General features: G+C 43.1%; 1 protein-coding gene across 3 annotated transcripts in view; it reads right to left on the bottom strand.

The window, feature by feature from the left end:
- Positions 1-15,384, bottom strand: part of LOC110525964 (prominin-1-A) — a 34,153-nt gene extending 18,769 nt beyond the window's left edge. The window contains exons 1-2 of one of the 3 annotated variants that reach the window (XM_021606519.2): positions 15,121-15,384; positions 6,605-6,856 (exon numbers count right to left, since the gene is read on the bottom strand). In XM_021606519.2, coding sequence (XP_021462194.2) covers positions 6,605-6,848 — 244 coding nt within the window. In that variant the 5' untranslated portion in view covers positions 6,849-6,856; positions 15,121-15,384. Of the gene's footprint in view, positions 1-6,604; positions 6,948-15,120 lie in introns of all 3 variants that reach the window. The other 2 variants (XM_021606512.2, XM_021606503.2) reach the window with 2 other exon arrangements.
- Positions 15,385-19,148: the final 3,764 nt, after the last annotated feature.

The raw sequence follows: 19,148 nt of genomic DNA on the forward strand, positions 1-19,148 counted from the left end.
TTCCACTGTAGGCGCGGATTGATTGTATGTTCCCATAGTATGTTATACCTCGTTCCCTCCTTCGGGGAATAGTAGTTATATTCATAACTGTACGTTCCTTTTCAGTTGGTCACTCTGTATAACATACTATGGAAACATACAATCACTCCCCAAGCCTAGCACGCCTATGGCAGCCCATGCACACACAGGAGGGGAGGGGGGGGGGGGGCGCATGTGGCGCATGTGACAAATAAAATTAGATTTGAGACCCTGGGGTAGAACTGACAATACCTACATGACACGTCGAGATGGCTCCCACATAAGCTTCAAATGTATAAAAAGAAAGGCCCTGCTCAAAAAGCTCTTGGAAGGACATCAAAAAGTCCACCAAAGTCCACCTCTGAAAAGGAGAATCTCCTTTAACCTGACATCACATCTCAAACGCACGCCACTTATATGTTATACAACCCTCTCGTAGAGGGCGCACGGGCCAAGTGTATAGACATAATCACATTTGAGGTTAAACCCCTAGCCGTCAAATTCAACCGGTCAGGGGCCAAACCCACAGATCCATATCTGCGGCCGTGGGTAACAAATAATTCTCACTTGCGACTGGGACAATAGATCCCAACGACACGGAACCCTTCATGGATCCCTGTCCAACAGGCGGATGGATGATCTCTGGGAATCAAGGTTGCTCGGGCCAACGGGGTTGCCACCAGAATCAACACCAGACCCTCCTGATGGACCCTCTCCACATGGGCATGAATCAGGCCCAGCGGAGGAACGCATAGAGCAGGGTCCGAGGCCACTGACACGCCAAAGTGTCTGTTCCCAAACGGGAGCACCCGTAACCGTCATTGAGCAGAACAAATGACAATGCACATTTTTCGAGCGATCTGAGAAAGAGGGGTGCAGTCTCCACTCCCCCTTGGAAAGTAGAACTGCCCCATGTTGAGAGATCTGGGGAAGATACATCGCCCTGAGTGACAGAAAATGGGCACTGCTTCAGACGAGCGCCCCCCCTACTGCCTGTTGATGTACGCCACCGCCAGCCTGTTGTCGGACATTACCAACACATTCTGTCCCTCCAACAATGGAAGGAAATGCCTCAGTGCTAGCAAACAGTCAGTAGCTCTAGGTAATTGATATGCAGCGCCCTTTGCGCTGTTGACCAAATCCCTCTTTTTGAGTAGCCCACACAAAGCGCTCCCCATCCCAGTAAAGATGCATCTGTCGTGATCAACATGCAACACACTACCCGGGCCCATGAGAACCCCTTGCAACAACAAACGCGGGTCCCTCCATGGAGTCAACTCCCTTAGGCATGACGGTCATATCTTGAGCAGTCAATGGCAGTAGCGAGATGTGTCCAGACACGTAGCAATCACTCGGAGTTGAAACAGACGCCTCAACAGAAGTCCTCGAGGCACCACAGCTTTCATAGAGGCCATCAGACCCAATAACCGCAGGCACAAGTGAAAAGGCGCAGAGTGCCCCAGCTGAAACCGTGCCGGACAGAGCCGGAATGCGACCCTCCTTTGTTGGGACAATAAACACAGGATTCAGAACTGTGTCCAGAATGAGACCCAGACACTGATAGCACTGAGCCGGAGTCAAACAACTTTTCTTGTAATCCACTTTGCACCATAGACTTAATATGGGAAACCAGCGTGGCAGGGTGGAGCTCCACCTGTTCCCTCGACTCCGCTATGACCAGCCAGTCATCCAGATAGGCCAATACTCTGATCCACTGGCACTGCACCGGTGCCAAAGTCGCCTCCACTTCCATAGAAAAGGTGCAGAGCGATCAGGAGAGTCCGAAACGCAGGACCAGAAACTCGTAGGCAACACCCTCGAAATGAAACCTTCTGTGGGGAGGATGTGTAGCCACATGAAAACATGCATCCTTCAGATCTATGTGCGTAAACCAAACGCTGGGACACACCGACTGCAATAGCCAGCAAAGTATTAGCATTTTGAAATTGCAAACCTTGAGGTGATTTGTTTAAAAACACGCAAGTCCAGGATGGGACTCAACGTTCCATCGCTCTTGGGAACTGACACGGGGACCAGCCGAATAGCCTGCTTTTGAAGGAGAGAGGAAATCTCCTCTCTCAAGACAGGCGCTAGGACCTCGGAGACCATTGACATAATGACATCAAGAAAAGGAGGATGCACAGCGAACTACAGACTGTAACCCGTTGTCACCATCCTCATCGCCCATGGTGAAACTGTGCATGCCAGCCACTGGACGGAGCACGCTGCCAGTCTCCCATGCATCGTCTCCTGAACGGGCAGAGCACCACCCAGAGAACTGGGATTTTTTTTTAAATGGTCATGCTTGTTTTAATATCCACTACTTGACAATCGTGTGTCTGAACTAGGGGAAGGAACTGTTTATTATACCCACAACTGGATGAGACCGCACTCTTGATACCCAATAAACACAGAGGAACTTTTGTAGAAACAATGTGCTTTCTTGCTACTGCTGTTCTGATACCCAGCCCACACCGGGTTTGGGGGACTTCGCAAACCAGTAACTTGTCCCCATTGACTGAGCCACTTGGGAGCACTGTTGCCCTTGTTGGTGAAACTGACTCATCCAAATACATCCTCCTGTCCCTGTCAGGAATCCAGGACAATGTCAACCAGAGGTGGTAGTGAACCCATACTTCTCACCATAGCCAGGATACTACAGCAGGACGGACGCAGTACAAAATCAACAGCAGCGCGGATTTCATCGAGAAGCTCTGAAACCGGCTTCCCCGACTCTGCGGTCTTATTCAGCTCCTGTAGTAAATCGATATAATACATCTGCAGCATTGTGACCACATTCAATGACCGGGCCGCCACACCCTCAGTGTGGTACACTTTGTCCAGCTGATCCGCCGAGAACCAGCACTATGTATTCATCGTGCTAGGATTAGCCCTCTTCGTAGCCTCTGGAGCTAAGTAACTTGCCAGCTTTCCATCCAGTGTTATACCCAGGAAGGCGCTCAGCAGCCATTGGCCCGTTTGGCATGATTTCAGTCTTCAGGTGAATATGATTGGTCGTTGACTCCCCATAGTATGATATACCATGTGACTGACTGAAAGGCAACTTCTTCAGTTCTTATTGGAATTCCCTCTCTTTTCTATACACACAAACACAGCCAGTCATCATTCAACCTACAATGATTGGATATCAGTACAACAAATATATTCAACATAAACACAGCAAAAAAAGAAACATCCTCTCACTGTCAACTGCATTTATTTTCAGCAAACTTAACATGTAAATATTTGTATGAACATAACAAAATTCAACAACTGAGACATAAACTGAACAAGTTCCACAGACATGTGACTAACAGAAATTGAATAATGTGGTTAAAATCAAAAGTAACAGTCAGTATCTGGTGTGGCCACCAGCTGCATTAAGTACTGCATTAAGTACTGGACGGCACCAGATTTGCCAGTTCTTGCTGTGAGATGTTACCCCACTCTTCCACCAAGGCACCTGCAAGTTCCCGGACATTTCTGGGGGGAGCCAACAGGTGACAGACGTGCTCAATGGGATTAAGATCCGAGCTCTTCGCTGGTAATGGCAAAACACTGACATTCCTGTCTTGCAAGAAATCACGCCTAGAACGAGCAGTATGGCTGGTGGCATTGTCATGCTGGAGGGTCATGTCAGGATGAGCCTGCAGGAAGGGTACCACATGAGGGAGGAGGATGTCTTCCCTGTAACGCACAGTGTTGAGATTGCCTGCATTGACAACAAGCTCAGTCTGATGATGCGACACACCGCCCCAGACCATGACAGACCCTCCACCTCCAAATCGATCCCGCTTCAGAGTACAGGCCTCAGTGTACCGCTCATTCCTTCGACGATCTGACAATTTTATTTATTTTACCTCTATTTAACTAGGCAAGTCAGTTAAGAACAAATTCGTATTTTCAATGACGGGCTAGGAACAGTGGGTTAACTTCCTTGTTCAGGGGCAGAATGCTCTGGGATTTGATCGTGGAACCTTTTGGTTACTAGTCCAACGCTCTAACCACTAGGCTATCACCCCTGATGAGACAAAACAGCAACTCGTCAGTGAAGAGCACTTTTTGCCAGTCCTGTCTGGTTCAGCAACGGTGGGTTTGTGACTATAGGCAACGTTGTTTCCAGGGATGTCTGGTGAGGACCTGCCTTACAACAGGCCTACAAGCTCTCAGTCCAGCCTCTCTCAGCCTATTGCAGACAGTCTGAGCACTGATGGAGGGATTGTGCGTTCCTGGTGTAACTCGGGCAGTTGTTGTTGCAATCCTGTACCTGTCCCGCAGGTTTGATGTTCGGATGTACCGATCCTGTGCAGGTGTTGTTACACATGGTCTGCCACTGCGAGGACAATCAGCTGTCCTTCATGTCTCCCTGTAGCGCTGTCTTAGGCATCTCACAGTACAGACATTGCAATTTATTGCCCTGGCCACATCTGCAGTCCTCATGCCTCCTTGCAGCATGCCTAAGGCACGTTCACGCAGATGAGCAGTGACCCTGGGCATCTTTCTTTTGGTGTTTTTCAGAGTCAGTAGAAAGGCCTCTCTAGTGTCCTACGTTTTCATAACTGTGACCTTAATTGCCTACCGTCTGTAAGCTGTTAGTGTCTTAATGACCGTTCCACAGGTTCATTAATTGTTTATGGTTCATTGAACAAGCATGGGAAACAGTGTTTAAACCCTATACAAATGAAGATCTGTGAAGCTATTTGGATTTTCCCGAATTATCTTTGAAAGATAAAGGGAAGTTTATTTTTTATAAACATCTTCTGGCGTGTTCATGTGAGAGGATCAGAGTTCACACTTTCACAAGGCTGAATGGAGATCAGGCATCACATTTTTACATCAACCCTCTGATCTCTCCCACTCGCATTCCCTCCCTCTCTTCGTTCATTCCTCCTTCACCCTCTCTCTCTCTTCCTCTCTCTCTCTCTCTGACAACAGTGAGATAGGAAATCAAACCTACCCGTATGTTATTTAGATGTAACCTAACCTAAGGATCATGAAACCATGGGTAACCATACCGGTGTTGTAAGACCTGAGCCAACCACACATTAAAGAACTGCTTGTCCACCATTGTCTTGTCTAACCCTGGTAGTTATGGTTATTGTTCATACACCAACAGCTGGCATTCTGGAGAGAAACCTGAGAGGAGATATATCACTGTCTAGTTGGGAAGGAGGACATTCTGCTTTTTCACATTCTCTCTCTAATTCTGCATTTCTCGCTCCCTCTTTCTGTCTCTCTCTCACACAGAGGCCACTCACAGTCTAGTGAATGCTGACGGACTAGATAAGTTGCATTGAATTGTGAAAACTGTTACAGAGTAACAACGAGGTGTGAACCGCTTTTTTTTTTTAATTCGTGTTTTTCTTCTCTGTTGCACAAATGTGTGTTGGTGACTACCACACATGTTGAGTAAATCAACTACAGAAGAGCTGTCACCATCACTTGTGTTTCGATGATAAAACTCACCATGTTCAGAGAGAGAGAGAGAGAGAGAGAGAGAGAGAGAGATGTTCTCAACAAACATAAAACCAAAACATGCGCAAACAAGGGTTGAAACACTAAGCAGCAATAATACCTCCAATCCTGATTGGATAGAAGCCATGATCAGAGAGACTATCGCTATCCAATCCGTGCATAGCAACCTGAGAGCTCTCTGATCTAAGACGAGTTTCACCTGGGCAAAGGTCAATGACTGATTAACTTGTGTGTGTGTGTGTGTGTGTGTGTGTGTACCTGAGGGACCTTCGCTGTTGTTTGTCAAACAGAATCAATAATGGCTCTAACAAGGAGGCAATAGATAAACTGAGCCAGCTCTGACATCATAGTGAAATGTACTGTCGTGACAAAGGAGATGGACAATCAGATTCTGTCAGTGAGACAAACTACAGTGGAGTATTGTCCGCAGTCCTACGCTGTTACTCTGCTCTGTGGTTTCTGGGTTAACCATAAGTGTATGAGTCACTCACTAAATAAAAATAAAAGGAAACACACCATCTACAAAACGCTCTCATCTGACTACTGTAGTTAACCATTGACAGCCTGACCCACAACACACCAAAGGCATTCCCATGATCACACTTACTGGCTAACGGCGTCGCCAGTTTCTATGGTTAAAGAGCGCTGGTTGGCTCTAATGTTTAACCTCATCACATCACTATAGGCACACATGCTCAAATCTTTGGGGAGAGTTAGGAGGAAAGCAAACAGTGCATTTCCTGATGGAAACTAATCTCAGTTAAGCTAGAAATAAAATATTGCCTAATGTTTACGTAGTCTGTTCACAAGAGATTAGTTGGCAACAGAAGAAAAAGTATAATACAATTCCCCTATAGCTCTATACCATTTTCACTATGGGATGTACATAGTGGCTACACACAACTGGCTAGGTCAATATGAGGTCAGTATGATATATAGACTGCTGTAGAAAAGGAGCGCTGTCAGACTAGAAATAAAATATTGCCTATGTCCAAAATGGCACAATATTCCCTTTATAGTGCACTTGTTTTGTTTTTGACTATGGCACCCTGCTCCCTTTATATACTGTAGTACACTACTTTTTACCAGACAAATTCAGCCCTAGACTGACCTTTGGGGAAGGGGTTGGGCTGGACGGTGTGGAGGAAGGACTGGACCACCCCGGACATGAAGCCTGTGTCTGCTCCTGGGACTGACTGGTACTGGGGCTGGCTCAGGTTCAAGGGAGTGACTCCCGTAGGACAGGAGTCAGCGGGAGGCTGGGCCAAGCTGGAACCCAGGAACAGTGCCCCAATGCAGGCCAACACCGCCCCGACGCAGCCCCCCATCCTCCAAACTCTCCTATATGCTCCCATCACTGCAGCTGGAGACAGGGCCGGAGGGTGTGCTAGGGTAAGGATGGAGAAATTTGTGTGGAGCAATCAACTTATGGCACAATCTCAGTATTGCTGGGCCTGCAAACGCACAGAGCAGAGAGAGACTGGGGTGAGGGTGGAAACACACACGGATACAGAGGAGAAAGCCAAGAAAAACACAGAAGTAATGAGATTGTTGTGAAAAGGTGCAGGCACTGGAAAGGAAACGTATTGTATAGTAAAGTATTGTATAATAAAGTATTGTATAATAAAGTATTGTATAGCAACTGTAAGAAATCCTGCCTTGAAGGAAACCATAAACGTGATAACAAGGGAAACGTTCTTCTGTTCATGTGTAAAGCGCTTCCCTAATGATCTGTAAACATTCGGCACAACATCCTTCTAGAGACCATATGTCTATCTTAGGCTCTACCATAGTACATGCCATTTCGCAGACGGGTCGTTCTTGAATTGTGGTGGCCTTTGTGTCCCTTGCCTATGCAACCATGAAAAACACATTAAAATGACAAATAGTTACACATCACACGTTTTTGTTTATATTGAATATATCAATGATAAAAACATACTGCAAAACTTTGTTTACGCATTGTTTAAAGTACTTAGGGTTAGAAAATTGGCTTGTCCCAGTAGTGACGTGTAGAGTTGTAGAGGGATGTTTTGGGGGATTTAGAGATATCTATTATTTTGAATGCTAGAAAGTGAAACAAAAGTATTTTGTATATTGTATAGATCAATAAAAACGAAGGCGGCTATTACAATACCAATTTTTTACTAGTATAATGTCTGTCCCCCAGTTCTATGTCATTGGTGTTACCACCTTGAAAATCATTCCCTCCAATAGCAAACTGTTATCGGGGGAAGGGTCGATTTTAAAGAAAATTATTTTCTAATCACACCCTTTTAGTAGGTCATAAATTTGAGGATTCCATTTATAATTTGGTGTCTAAATGTGTCACTTGAATGTGAAAAAGCACTTGATGTTACTCAATTTAAATGAAGGGAAATTATTACATTGTGAGCAAAATTATTAATCATATCGCTTAAGTAAATGATTTTCAAACGGTTAATGACCTTAGATTTGCGCATCTGTGGCCTCCGTTTAAGAAAATCCTCAATAACCTCAAATTTTTTTCATTGGTGTTACCATCATTGGTGTTACTACTCCTACTGGTGGCACAATATTATCATAATGGTCAAAATTATTCAAAGTCATTAACCCCTTACACTCGTGGAAATTTGTCTAGAGCATATGAATAGGGCCAAATTGAAATGTTCTTTTAAAAGAAGAACTCTAAAAAGCATATGCATAACCATGGTAGCAATTGAAAGAGAACACTTTGAAGATTATGGGGAAATTGTCCAACTAAAGGCGAGGACACAACAGTTCACCTGACAAGACTGAATCCAAACATTACACTATGATTTTATGTGCATTTTACATTTATTGTCATTTTCACAGCATTTGTCAATAATGAAATCTGAAAATACTCTGGAAACATTCAGTAACATAATATTTATTATTCATTGGAATTTGAGAAATTGCAAGCAAAAAAAAAAAAAAAAAACGATTACAATGGTTGAATAAGAGGTTTAACTGTTGTCTCTAAGTGGCCAAACACCTTTCCAAACTGTGCACAGTTAAGTCATTTCAATGTACTTTTATGACAAAAGGAAAGAGCCTTTAGTGCTTTTTTTTATCTCTCTCCTAGCTTTAACATTGAGGAACTGTAGCAAGTTTTTGGTTTGGAAAACAGCCCTGAGTCCCACGTCACACAATTACTGTTGTTGTTACGCAATCCCAAAACCTTGCAATATAAATCACAATCTGGGTCAGATGGGCATAATTTGAAAGCTTATTCTAATGCCAACATGGCTAGCTAAATTATAGAATACAATCTTGCAGTGTTAGGCTTTCAAAAGGCACTTCAGACAAACATATTGTAATTTTGGTGCGTATAGAATGGAGTTGAGTGCATTCAATTGAGTGTTCCGAGGCAAGTTCTCTTCACCATACTACAAACATAGGCTCGTTATTTTCAGGACAACCCAGGTTATAACGCATGTCCTCCTTGTATCTGTGGATCAAATATAGCAAGACATGTTTTCAAATATGAAATGTGGAATGCAAATTTGGACTCGTGGGTGTGTGGTTTGCTTGTATGACAACAAAGTGGTATTTATTTAAATCCTCAACGCCTCATCTTTCAGAACACAGGCTTCTCTCGATTTACAGCATTTCCCTGACTCAGACAACAACAAATGTGCAAAAGTAGCCCAATTAGCGGGAGGGATGAGGGCATCTTCTTGTTGTGTTCTGTGTTCAAGTTAACGGCTATTAGTCAAAACTAATGAAGCGCTGTGGTTGAGAACCTGAGCTCTGACATCACGTATAGCATGTTACTGTACAGCCACTGCGTTCAAATGTAGTAGTTTATCAATTACAAAATCTGCCATTTTCAACCTCTAAATGGGATGACAGAGGCTGTGGGTGGAAAGAGCTACGCTGCCATATTAGTTTATTTAGAATAGGAAGATGTGTAAAGAATTTACAAATCTGGGTACATTTCCATTACCAAATGACACCACAATTCAAGAACGACCCAGATGCATTTACAGTAACGCGTGCATACATTTAACTTACGGGTGGTCCCAGGAAATCGAAACCACGCCATGCTCTACCAACTGAGCTACCACTGATAAGGTTATCAAAGTCTTTAAAGACCTGCGTTTTGATCAATTAACCACCAACACATTACTTGAATCTTGCAATTCCACATCCTCTTCCTATATCAATAAAGATGATACACATAAAACCCTGAGACAAATCACCAAAAACATTAACAATTCCATAATGCAAAACCACACACACACACCACACTATTCTGAGTCAGAAAATCGGTAATGTTCGTAGAGAAACAAAGACTGCCCCAACAGATCCATAGATGATGCAATCTCAATTGCTCTCCACACTGCCGTCACCCACCTAGAATACCTATGAGAGAATGCTGTTCATTGACTACCGCTTAGCATTCAAAACCATTGTCCCCTCCAAGTATCTCGGGTAAGACAAATTGTCTATAAATGGAGAAAGTTCAGCACTGTGGCAACTCTCACTAGGAGTGGCCGTCTTGCAAAGATGACTGCAAGAGCACCGTGCAGAAGGCTCAATAAGAAGAATCTTAGAGTGTCAGCTAAAGACTTACAGAAATCTCTGGAACATGCTAACATCTCTGTTGACGAGTCATCGATACTTAAAACGCAAAACAAGAATGGTGTTCATGGGAGGACACCACAAAAGAAGCCACTGCTGTCAAAAAAAAAAAAAACATTGCTGCACATCTGAAGTTCACAAAAGAGCATCTGGATGTTCCACAGTGTAACCTGAGGTTACAAACAGGGCCGTATAGGGTGATGACATGGTATGCGGCAGCGTGGTAGGCACAGCTTGTCCCGTGAATTCATCACAAAAATGGAAGATTATCTGATAACTACGAAACAAACATTCTGGATAATAGAGAATCTAGAACTATTTATTGATTAGCATTTTGATATGCTCGAAAAAGAAGCAGATGCATCGAAGTGAACGAGACAGGAACAGCGTCAGCAAATTTATTTAAAAAAATACAAAAACAATACAATGAGGCAGCGGGGAACAGAGCTGGGGAACTGACAAATAAAAGGGAGGAAAAAATAGAGATGATAAGTGAGTCCAGGTGAGCCCAATTTCGCTGATGCGTGTGAAGACGGAAGGCAGGTGTGTGTGATGGATGCCAACCTGGTGACCTCAAGCGCCAGGGGAAGGGAAGAGCAGGAGCAGACATGACATGTTGGAGTCATTAAAACTCGTTTTTGAACGACTCCACAAATGTTTTGTTAACAAACTATAGTTTTAGCAAGTCAGTTAGGACATCTACTTTGTGCATGACGCAAGTAATTTTTCCAATAATTGTTTAGACAGATTATTTCACTTTTAATTCACTGTATCACAATTCCAGTGAGTCAGAAGTTTACATACACTAAGTTGAATGTGCCTTTAAACAGCTTGGAAAATTCCAGAAAATGATGTCATGGCTTTAGAAGCTTCTGTTAGGCTAATTGACATAATTTGAGTCAATTGGAGGTGTACTTGTGGATGCATTTCAAGGCCTACCTTCAAACTCAGTGTCTCTTTGCTTGACATCATTAGAAAATCAAAAAAAATCAGCCAAGACCTCAGAAGAAAAAGAAATGTAGACCTCCACAAGTCTGGTTCCTCCTTGGGGGCAATTTCCAAATGCCTGAAGGTACCACGTTCCTCTGTACAAACAATAGTACGCAAGTATAAATACCATTGGGATCACGCAGCTGTCATACCGCTCAGGAAGGAGACGAGTTCTGTCTCCTAGAGATGAACGTACTTTGGTGAGAAAAGTGCAAATCAATCCCAGAACAGCAGTAAAGGACATTGTGAAGATGCTGGAGGAAACAAGTACAAAAGTATCTATATCCACAGTAAAAACGAGTCCTATATCGACATAACCTGGAAGGCCGCTCAGCAAGGAAGAAGCCACTGCTAGAAAACCGCCATAGAAAAGCCTATGGTTTGCAACTGCACATGGGGACAAAGATCATACTTTTTGGAGAAATGTCCTCTGGTCTGATGAAACAAAAATAGAACTGTTTTGCCATAATGACCATCATTATGTTTGGAGGAGAAAGGGGGAGGCTTGCAAGCTGAAGAACACCATCCCAACCGTGGCAGCATCATGTTATGGGGTGCTTTGCTGCAGGAGGGACTGGTGCACTTCACAAAATAGATGGCATCATGAGGAAGTACAATTATGTGGATATATTGAAGTAACATCTCAAGACATCAGTCAGGAAGTAAAAGCTTGGTCGCAAATGGGTCTTCCATATGGACATTGACCCCAAGCATACTTCCAAAGTTGTGGCAAAATGGCATAAGGACAACAAAGGCAAGGTATTGGAGTGGCCATCACAAAGCCCTGACCTCAATTCTATAGAAAATTTGTGGGCAGAATTGAAAAGGCATGTGAAAGCCAGGAGGCCTACAAACCTGACTCAGTTACCCCAGCTCTGTCAGAGGAAATGGGCCAAAATTCACCCAACTTATTGTGTGAAGCTTGTGGACGGCTACCCGAAACATTTGACCCAAGTTAAACAATTTAAAGTAAATTCTACCAAATACTAATTGAGTGGATGTAAACTTCTGACCCACTGGGAATGTGATGTAATAAATAAAATCTGAAATAAATCATTCTCTCTACTATTATTCTGACATTTCACATTCTTAAAATAAAGTGGTGATCCTAACTGACCTAAGACGGGATTTTTACTAGGATCAAATGTCAGGAATTGTGAAAAACTAAGTTTAAATGTATTTGGCTAAGCTGTATGTAAACTTCCGACTTCAACTGTACATTGTTATTGATTATTGGATTTTTAGTTTGCAAGAAAGGCATTTCACTGTATTTGTGCATGTGACATGTGGATGGGGGCAAGCACACCCCCATCCACATCAACGGGGCTGCAGTAGAGCAGGTTGAGAAGTTCCTCGGTGTCCAAATCACTAAAGACTTTAAATGGTCCAAACACACGCAAAGTTGTGAAGAAGGCGAGACAGAGCCTCTTCCGCCCTCAGGAGGTTGAAAGAGTTTTGCATGGGCCCTCAAATCCTCAAAAAGTTCTACAGCTGTACCATTGAGAGCATCACTGCCTTGTATGGCAATAGCACCGCCCTCGATTACATGGCACGACAGAGGGTGGTGCGGACAGCCCAGTACATCACTTGGGTCGAGCTCCCAGCAATCCAGGACCTCTGTATCAGGCGGTGTAAAAGGAAGGCCCGGAAAATTGATAGACTCCAACCACCCAAGCCACAGACTATTCTTTCTACTTCCGCACTGCAAGCGGTACCAGTGCATCAACTACCAGGCCGTTGAACGGCTTCTATCCCCAAGCAATAAGACTGATAAATAGCTAACAAAATAGCTACACGGATTATCGGAGTTCACCTTGTATCTTCATTGACCTTACATTCTTTTTTTTGCTCTGTCTCTATGCACACTCACACACACTCACTCCATCATCATCTTCTCACTCACACACCATGAACATACATTTATACTGACTCTACACACCCGCATAGCCACTCACATACAAGCTGCTGCTACTCTGTTTATCTTATACCCTGTTGCCTAGTCACCTTACCCCTATTCATATCTACCTCCATCATTACAGTATCCCTGCACATTGTAAATACGGTATTGGAACGGACCCTGTATATAGTATGCTTATTTACTTACATATTTCTTCTTATTTCTCTGTTTTTTTTTATAGTAGTTATAGTAGTTAGTCATAGTAGTTTTTTTTACGTTGTTATTGATTATTGCATTGTTGGGTTTTGAGTTTGCAAGAAAGGCGTTTCACTGTATTTGTGCATGTGACATTAAAAAAACTTGACCTTGGTCCTGCTTACTAAGATTGTGTGACTGAACATACCGGTATTCTGTTTGTAAAGTAAAGAGAAACGCTTTTACTGGTTTTGCATGAGCTCAAACACAGTATTGCAATGTCATTGTTTGTCCAACAAGTTTCAGTACATTATATTTATTTAAACAATGGGTGGGTCTTTTCCTGAATGCCGATTGGTTAAAACCGCATTCGAGACGGTGTCTATGCCTTAAGTTACCACCGGCTAAATCTATAACGTTAAAATACCTATTTACTCTGTTCCATCTGACTGCGCAATCCACTGTCTCATCAGCCCAGTCGGGAAATGTATAAACTTAATCTCCACTATTAAGAACATTTTCTTTCAGACTAATATTTAGCTGTCAACAGTGGAGTATAATGCTGTCTGTCTATCAGACATTTGCAACATTGGTTCAATATTCCAATTCGATCTCCAGCTGTCCCATAGTAATGAACGTGACAGACAGGCAGGCCGCATATCTCAGCCAGTCGAAAACATGAATCAGCTGGCATCATTTTTATGGATATATATACAAAGAAATGTCAATTGAAAAAAAGCTAAAAGAAACGAAGTGCAGCTAGTTTGCAGTTTTTCCAGCTTCAGTTTGAAGTGATTGTGTTAGCTGTGTTGTTGGCTAGCTCCTCTGAACAACAGTGTCCTGACGAGAGAGCACATTTCCTATGCCAGGTGAAATTGTTATGGAAGTATTCAAATAAATTTCACTAGAAAACAGCTTAAACAAATGCAGCTACTGTTGTTATTCTAGCTGTTTGACATGGCTGTGAGTTATCCATAGTTTGCTAGCTAGCAAGCAAGGGATAAGAACGTTGCCAGCCAGTATGGACTGGGTGTTTTTGTTCCATAGATACAGAACAAAAAGACTGAACGACCGGGTCGTCGTCTCTCTGACAACCGAACTGATAGAACAAACGACCAGCCGGCTTGGGTAGCAACCCTAGATTTGTGTCGGGACTATATCTTGTGGAAGGATGAAATAGTATGAATAAATTAAAATATTTTTAATATACACGTCAATCATTATTTTAATATGTCGGTAACCCTTGACAATGCCCTTGGAGTCAGTGTTTGGAGGAATAGAGTCGGGCCTAACAACACCCGTGCCAATACATCTTCCAAACACCGGCTTTTCTGGCATTGTCACTTGATTACACAGTACTAGGACAAGGGAAAGAGAGAGAAAATAGATGGAGAGAGAACATAGGTAGGGAGAGAGAGTAAGAAATAAAGAATAAAAGAAAGCAAGAGAGAAAGTACAGACTGAAAAGCTCTCACTCACTTCCCACAGTGTAAACAGAGTTCTGTTGAGAGTAGAGCAGAGAGAGAGAGCAGGATGATAGGCTCCTTTGTACACTACACACACAGTCCTATTGGAACACAGAACACACAGTCAACCAGTCCTGGAGTCCAACGCTCTCCAACTACCGCTGCTTCAGCTGTATATAACTACTCCATAGCTCTTCTATAGAAAAGTGGCTTTATTAATTACAACAGCAGACTTGTACAGCTACCTCAACAACCTTAACTACTGCTATTGCCTCTGGGTGTTTACCTCAGTATCTCTGGGAGCTAACTGCAGAGCTGTTAGCCTACTTTCCCTGTCCCGGTATGAGGCTCTGGGAGTGTTATGAGGAGAAGGGGAGACAGATAACTGGAGAGTGACAGGACAGGAAAGAAGAAGAAAGAAAGTAGAGTGTGTTGGAGACTAGAGAGGATAGTGATATCGGAGAGAGGAAGGGACCGAAAACAGGACTTTACCTGTTGTTCCTTCAGTCGAGTCAGGAAAGAGGTGAACCAGTAGAGCTGGAGCGTAAAGAATATAGTCCAGGTGAGTGAGCGTGTGTGTGTCTGGTCTCTGCCCTGGTCTCCCCACTAGTGTGTTAGTATGTGTGTGTCCGGTGTGAGGGAGTATGTATTAGTCCCTTCCTTGATCAATCTGATAGGGTCGACAACTGCTCTGGTGAAGGTCAAGTTGATTGCCTCTCTCCCTGCCTGCCTGTGAAATACTGGCACTGAGAATAGAGGGAGGGAAGAAGGGATTGGAGGAGGGAGAAAGGAAGGGTTTTAACTGGACAAGAGCAAGAGAGAGAGAGAGAAGTGGGAAGGTGGGGGGAGGGTGGGAGCAAAACAAATATTTTGAGGAGGGGGTGGTCGCTTAGCAGCAGTGGTGTAAAGTGCTTAAGTAAAAAGTATCATGTATCACTCGAAGTGTGTTTATCATTGTAACTTGATTTCCTGAAGATGTGTCTAATAAAGGGATGGGTCACACAAAGCCACACAATATGTATACCTTCATTTGTAACACATAAATATGCCATTATAAATGCTTATAAATGCTTCATCAATTATTGTAAATGTTATAAAGGCGTATGACTTGTGTGTAATGCTTAAAGGATGACGTTAAATAAGTAGTTATCTAAAAGATGTCCAAAATTCTGTCAAAAGCATGGAGTTGAGGGAAACTCCCTTCTTATTTTTTTTTTTTTAAATGCTAAGAAAGCAGCTGTCCGAACTTCAGATCCTTCTCCTGGAGCAGAAGATGGATGCACCTTCCCATCTTACCCAAGCAGAAAAAAAAACATGTTTTTTCATGATACTTATTATAAAGTGTTAAGGCTAAAAAATAAGACAAAGGGTTTGGAATAGATATGTTCTCTGATGAAATACCACCACCAATTCACATCACCAGTGATAAGGTGCTTATACGTGTAATAACACAGCCCAAATATGCAGGTAGTGACTAGCGGAACATAGGCAGGTAAATGCAGAGGAAATGAGGGCAGGGTTTCAGGAAGTTAGATTAAAATAGTACATTAAAAACTATGTGAGTTACCTATGAAGGTCATTCATTTGTCATGTAAATATTAACAAACAATATACTCAGTCATTTCAGTGATAACCTTTAAATGACAAGACTATTGTTATGTGAGGAGACGGAATAGGAATGTATAATATTGAGAAGCCAGAACCAAATCCCACATGCCTGCTGGCCAGCTACACGATTTGGTTACTCATATGGCTGTAACTTACTTGTTTGTTTTAACAGTCTGTCACCAGAGACTACAATGTACACTGCCCTGTGCTGAAAATAGTACTGTATGGGATATCCTAGGGGGGAATATTACACAAAAGATTCCCTCTTATCATAAACATGAATGTTAGGCGGCAAGTAGCCTAGTGGTTAGAGCGTTGTGCCAGTAACTAAAAGGTTGATGTATCGAATCCCCGAGCTGACATGGTAAAAATGTGTCGTTCTGAACAAGGCAGTTATTAACCCACTGTTCCCCGGTATGGCGTCATTGTACATAAGATTTTGTTCTTAATTGACTTGCCTAGTTAAATAAAGGTTACATTTAAAAATAAATGTTAAAGGCCCAAAAAATTATATCAATATCACACAAAAGGGAAAGCCAGCCGAAAGCTGCCCAGTGAGCCTACCAGATGAGCTTCCTGCTTTTTATGCTCGCTTCGAGGCAAGTAACACTGAAGCATGCATGAGAGCACCAGCTGTTCAGGACCACAGTGTGATCACGCTCTCCGTAGCCGATGTGAACAGGTCAACATTCACAAGGCCGCGGGGCAAGACGGATTACCAGGAAGTGTACTCGGAGCATACGCAAACCAATTGGCAAGTATCTTCACTGACCTTTTCAACCCTTCAACCTTTTCAACCAAACTGTATTACCTATATGTTTCAAGCAGACCGCCATAGTCCCTGTGCCCAAGAAAGCGAAGGTAACCTGCCTAAATGACTACCGCCCCGCAGCACTCACGTCGGTAGCCATGTAGTGCTTTGAAAGGCTGGTCATGACTCACATCAACACCATCATCCCGGAAACCCTAGACCCACTACAATTTGCATACCGCTCCCAACAGATCCACAGATGAAGCAATCTCAATCGCACTCCGCACTGCTCTTTCCCACCTGGACAAAAGGAACACCTTTATGAGAATGCTGTTCATTGACTACAGCTCATCAGAGACCTGGCAGTTTGGTGCCAGGATAACAACCTCTCCCTCAACGTGATCAAGACAAAGGAGATGATTGTGACCTACAGGAAAAGGACGGACAAAAGTGCCCCCATTCACATCAACAGGGCTGTAGTGGGGCGGGTCGAGAGTTTTAAGATCCTTGGTGTACACATCACCAACAAACTATCATGGTTCAAACACACCAAGACAGTTGGGAAGAGGGCACTACGAAACATTTCCCCCCTCTTATAGTTTTAGTTTCATCAGCTGTACAATATGATATACAACACAGGACAAACTGAATTTGTAATGGAACACATCAGCAGATCTTACCTGACTAGATAAGACATGTTTATGATGTTTGTGGCTACTGGCCAATAAAGGATATGAATATAAAGTCTGAGAGAATATCCTGTAATTAACTCACATTGATATACAATAAACCTGTAAACTACCTGTCACGTATTAACTGTATTTGACAAGGTAATCCTTTATGTGTATTTTAATATCTGCAGAACAACACGTCCATCGACTCGTCCACCGACCCTACGCTGGCCAATGTTCCCATCTCTCTCCCTCAGGAAGCAGAACAGGACTCAGGAGTGAAGCGGAGGTAAACATTAACCCACAGAGTCCATGGCCAAGTCCCAAATTGCACTCTACTCCCGATTTGGTGCACTACTTTTGACCAGGACCTTGGGGCTCTGGTCAAAAGTAGTGCAGTATATAGGGAATAGGGTGTCATTTGGGACACATCCATCGCTCATCTCCTCCCATCATCATCACAGGGGCAGTCGGTGTCAAAACAAAAAGGGTCATGGTCATTAGGTACCAAACAGAAGGAAATGGACTGAAACAGGGAGGGACTACCTGGACCAATAAGAACCGCTCATTTTCTTTTACGTGCTCTAATGAACACAACCCAGGCCTCGCCTAACCCCCTCTTCCATCACTTGGTTTAATGTGCATTATGGAAAAAGTCAATCAAAAAGGTCATATTATATCAAATGTCGATATCACATATAAAAGCCTTCATTGTCAAAAGAACATGCCTCTACTGGAATATAATATCGATTTTATAGTGGCCATATAACCAGTAGCTCTGAGAGGCACTTTGCAACATGGACCAGTGCATTTTTTTTTTTTATGTAACCTATATTTAACTAAAACAATAAAACACTGTTTTAAAATAGAACATGAAAGTTTTGTTTGAACATTATGATAGTGTTGTTTAGTGTCATTTAGAGAGCATCCTTACCTGAAGATATGTGACCCTAGGTGTAGGGTGCTTCTGTATGAGTCAGAGGAGGTGAGAGGAGTAGATGACAGGACACGCTGATACACTGATCCCTTAACCAAACTTGCCACCATCTCCCACCAGCCACTGCTGACTGTGACCGATGACCCTTCAGCCTCAAAACACACAGGCCCTGGGGTTCTCTAGTTTGGGCCAAAAGACCGTCCTCTGTCCTCTCTCCTCGAGACCCGGAAACCGATAAGTGGTCAAGGAGAGTGTCAATTTCTTAGTAGGAGAACAGAAGAGTCCTTCCCTCCTCGCTCGCCACCTTTCACAGAGTATAGTTTTTATATCTGCCACACCTTTGAATCAGCTTTTGTTTTTGTCAGAGAAGAAAAACATGCAAACGTTCTCTAGAAAATGTCTTTCACAACTAACTTAATTTGATCACTTTACACATTTATATACCCATAGCACATTTATGCTATGCAGTCAATTTCACCATAATCTAAAGCATACACTTGGCACAGGAGAGCGTCTGCCAAAACTCACACCCCCAGACTCATCACTCATTCGT

The sequence above is a fragment of the Oncorhynchus mykiss genome, chromosome 1 (assembly GCF_013265735.2).
Source record: "Oncorhynchus mykiss isolate Arlee chromosome 1, USDA_OmykA_1.1, whole genome shotgun sequence".
Lineage (NCBI taxonomy): Eukaryota > Metazoa > Chordata > Actinopteri > Salmoniformes > Salmonidae > Oncorhynchus > Oncorhynchus mykiss.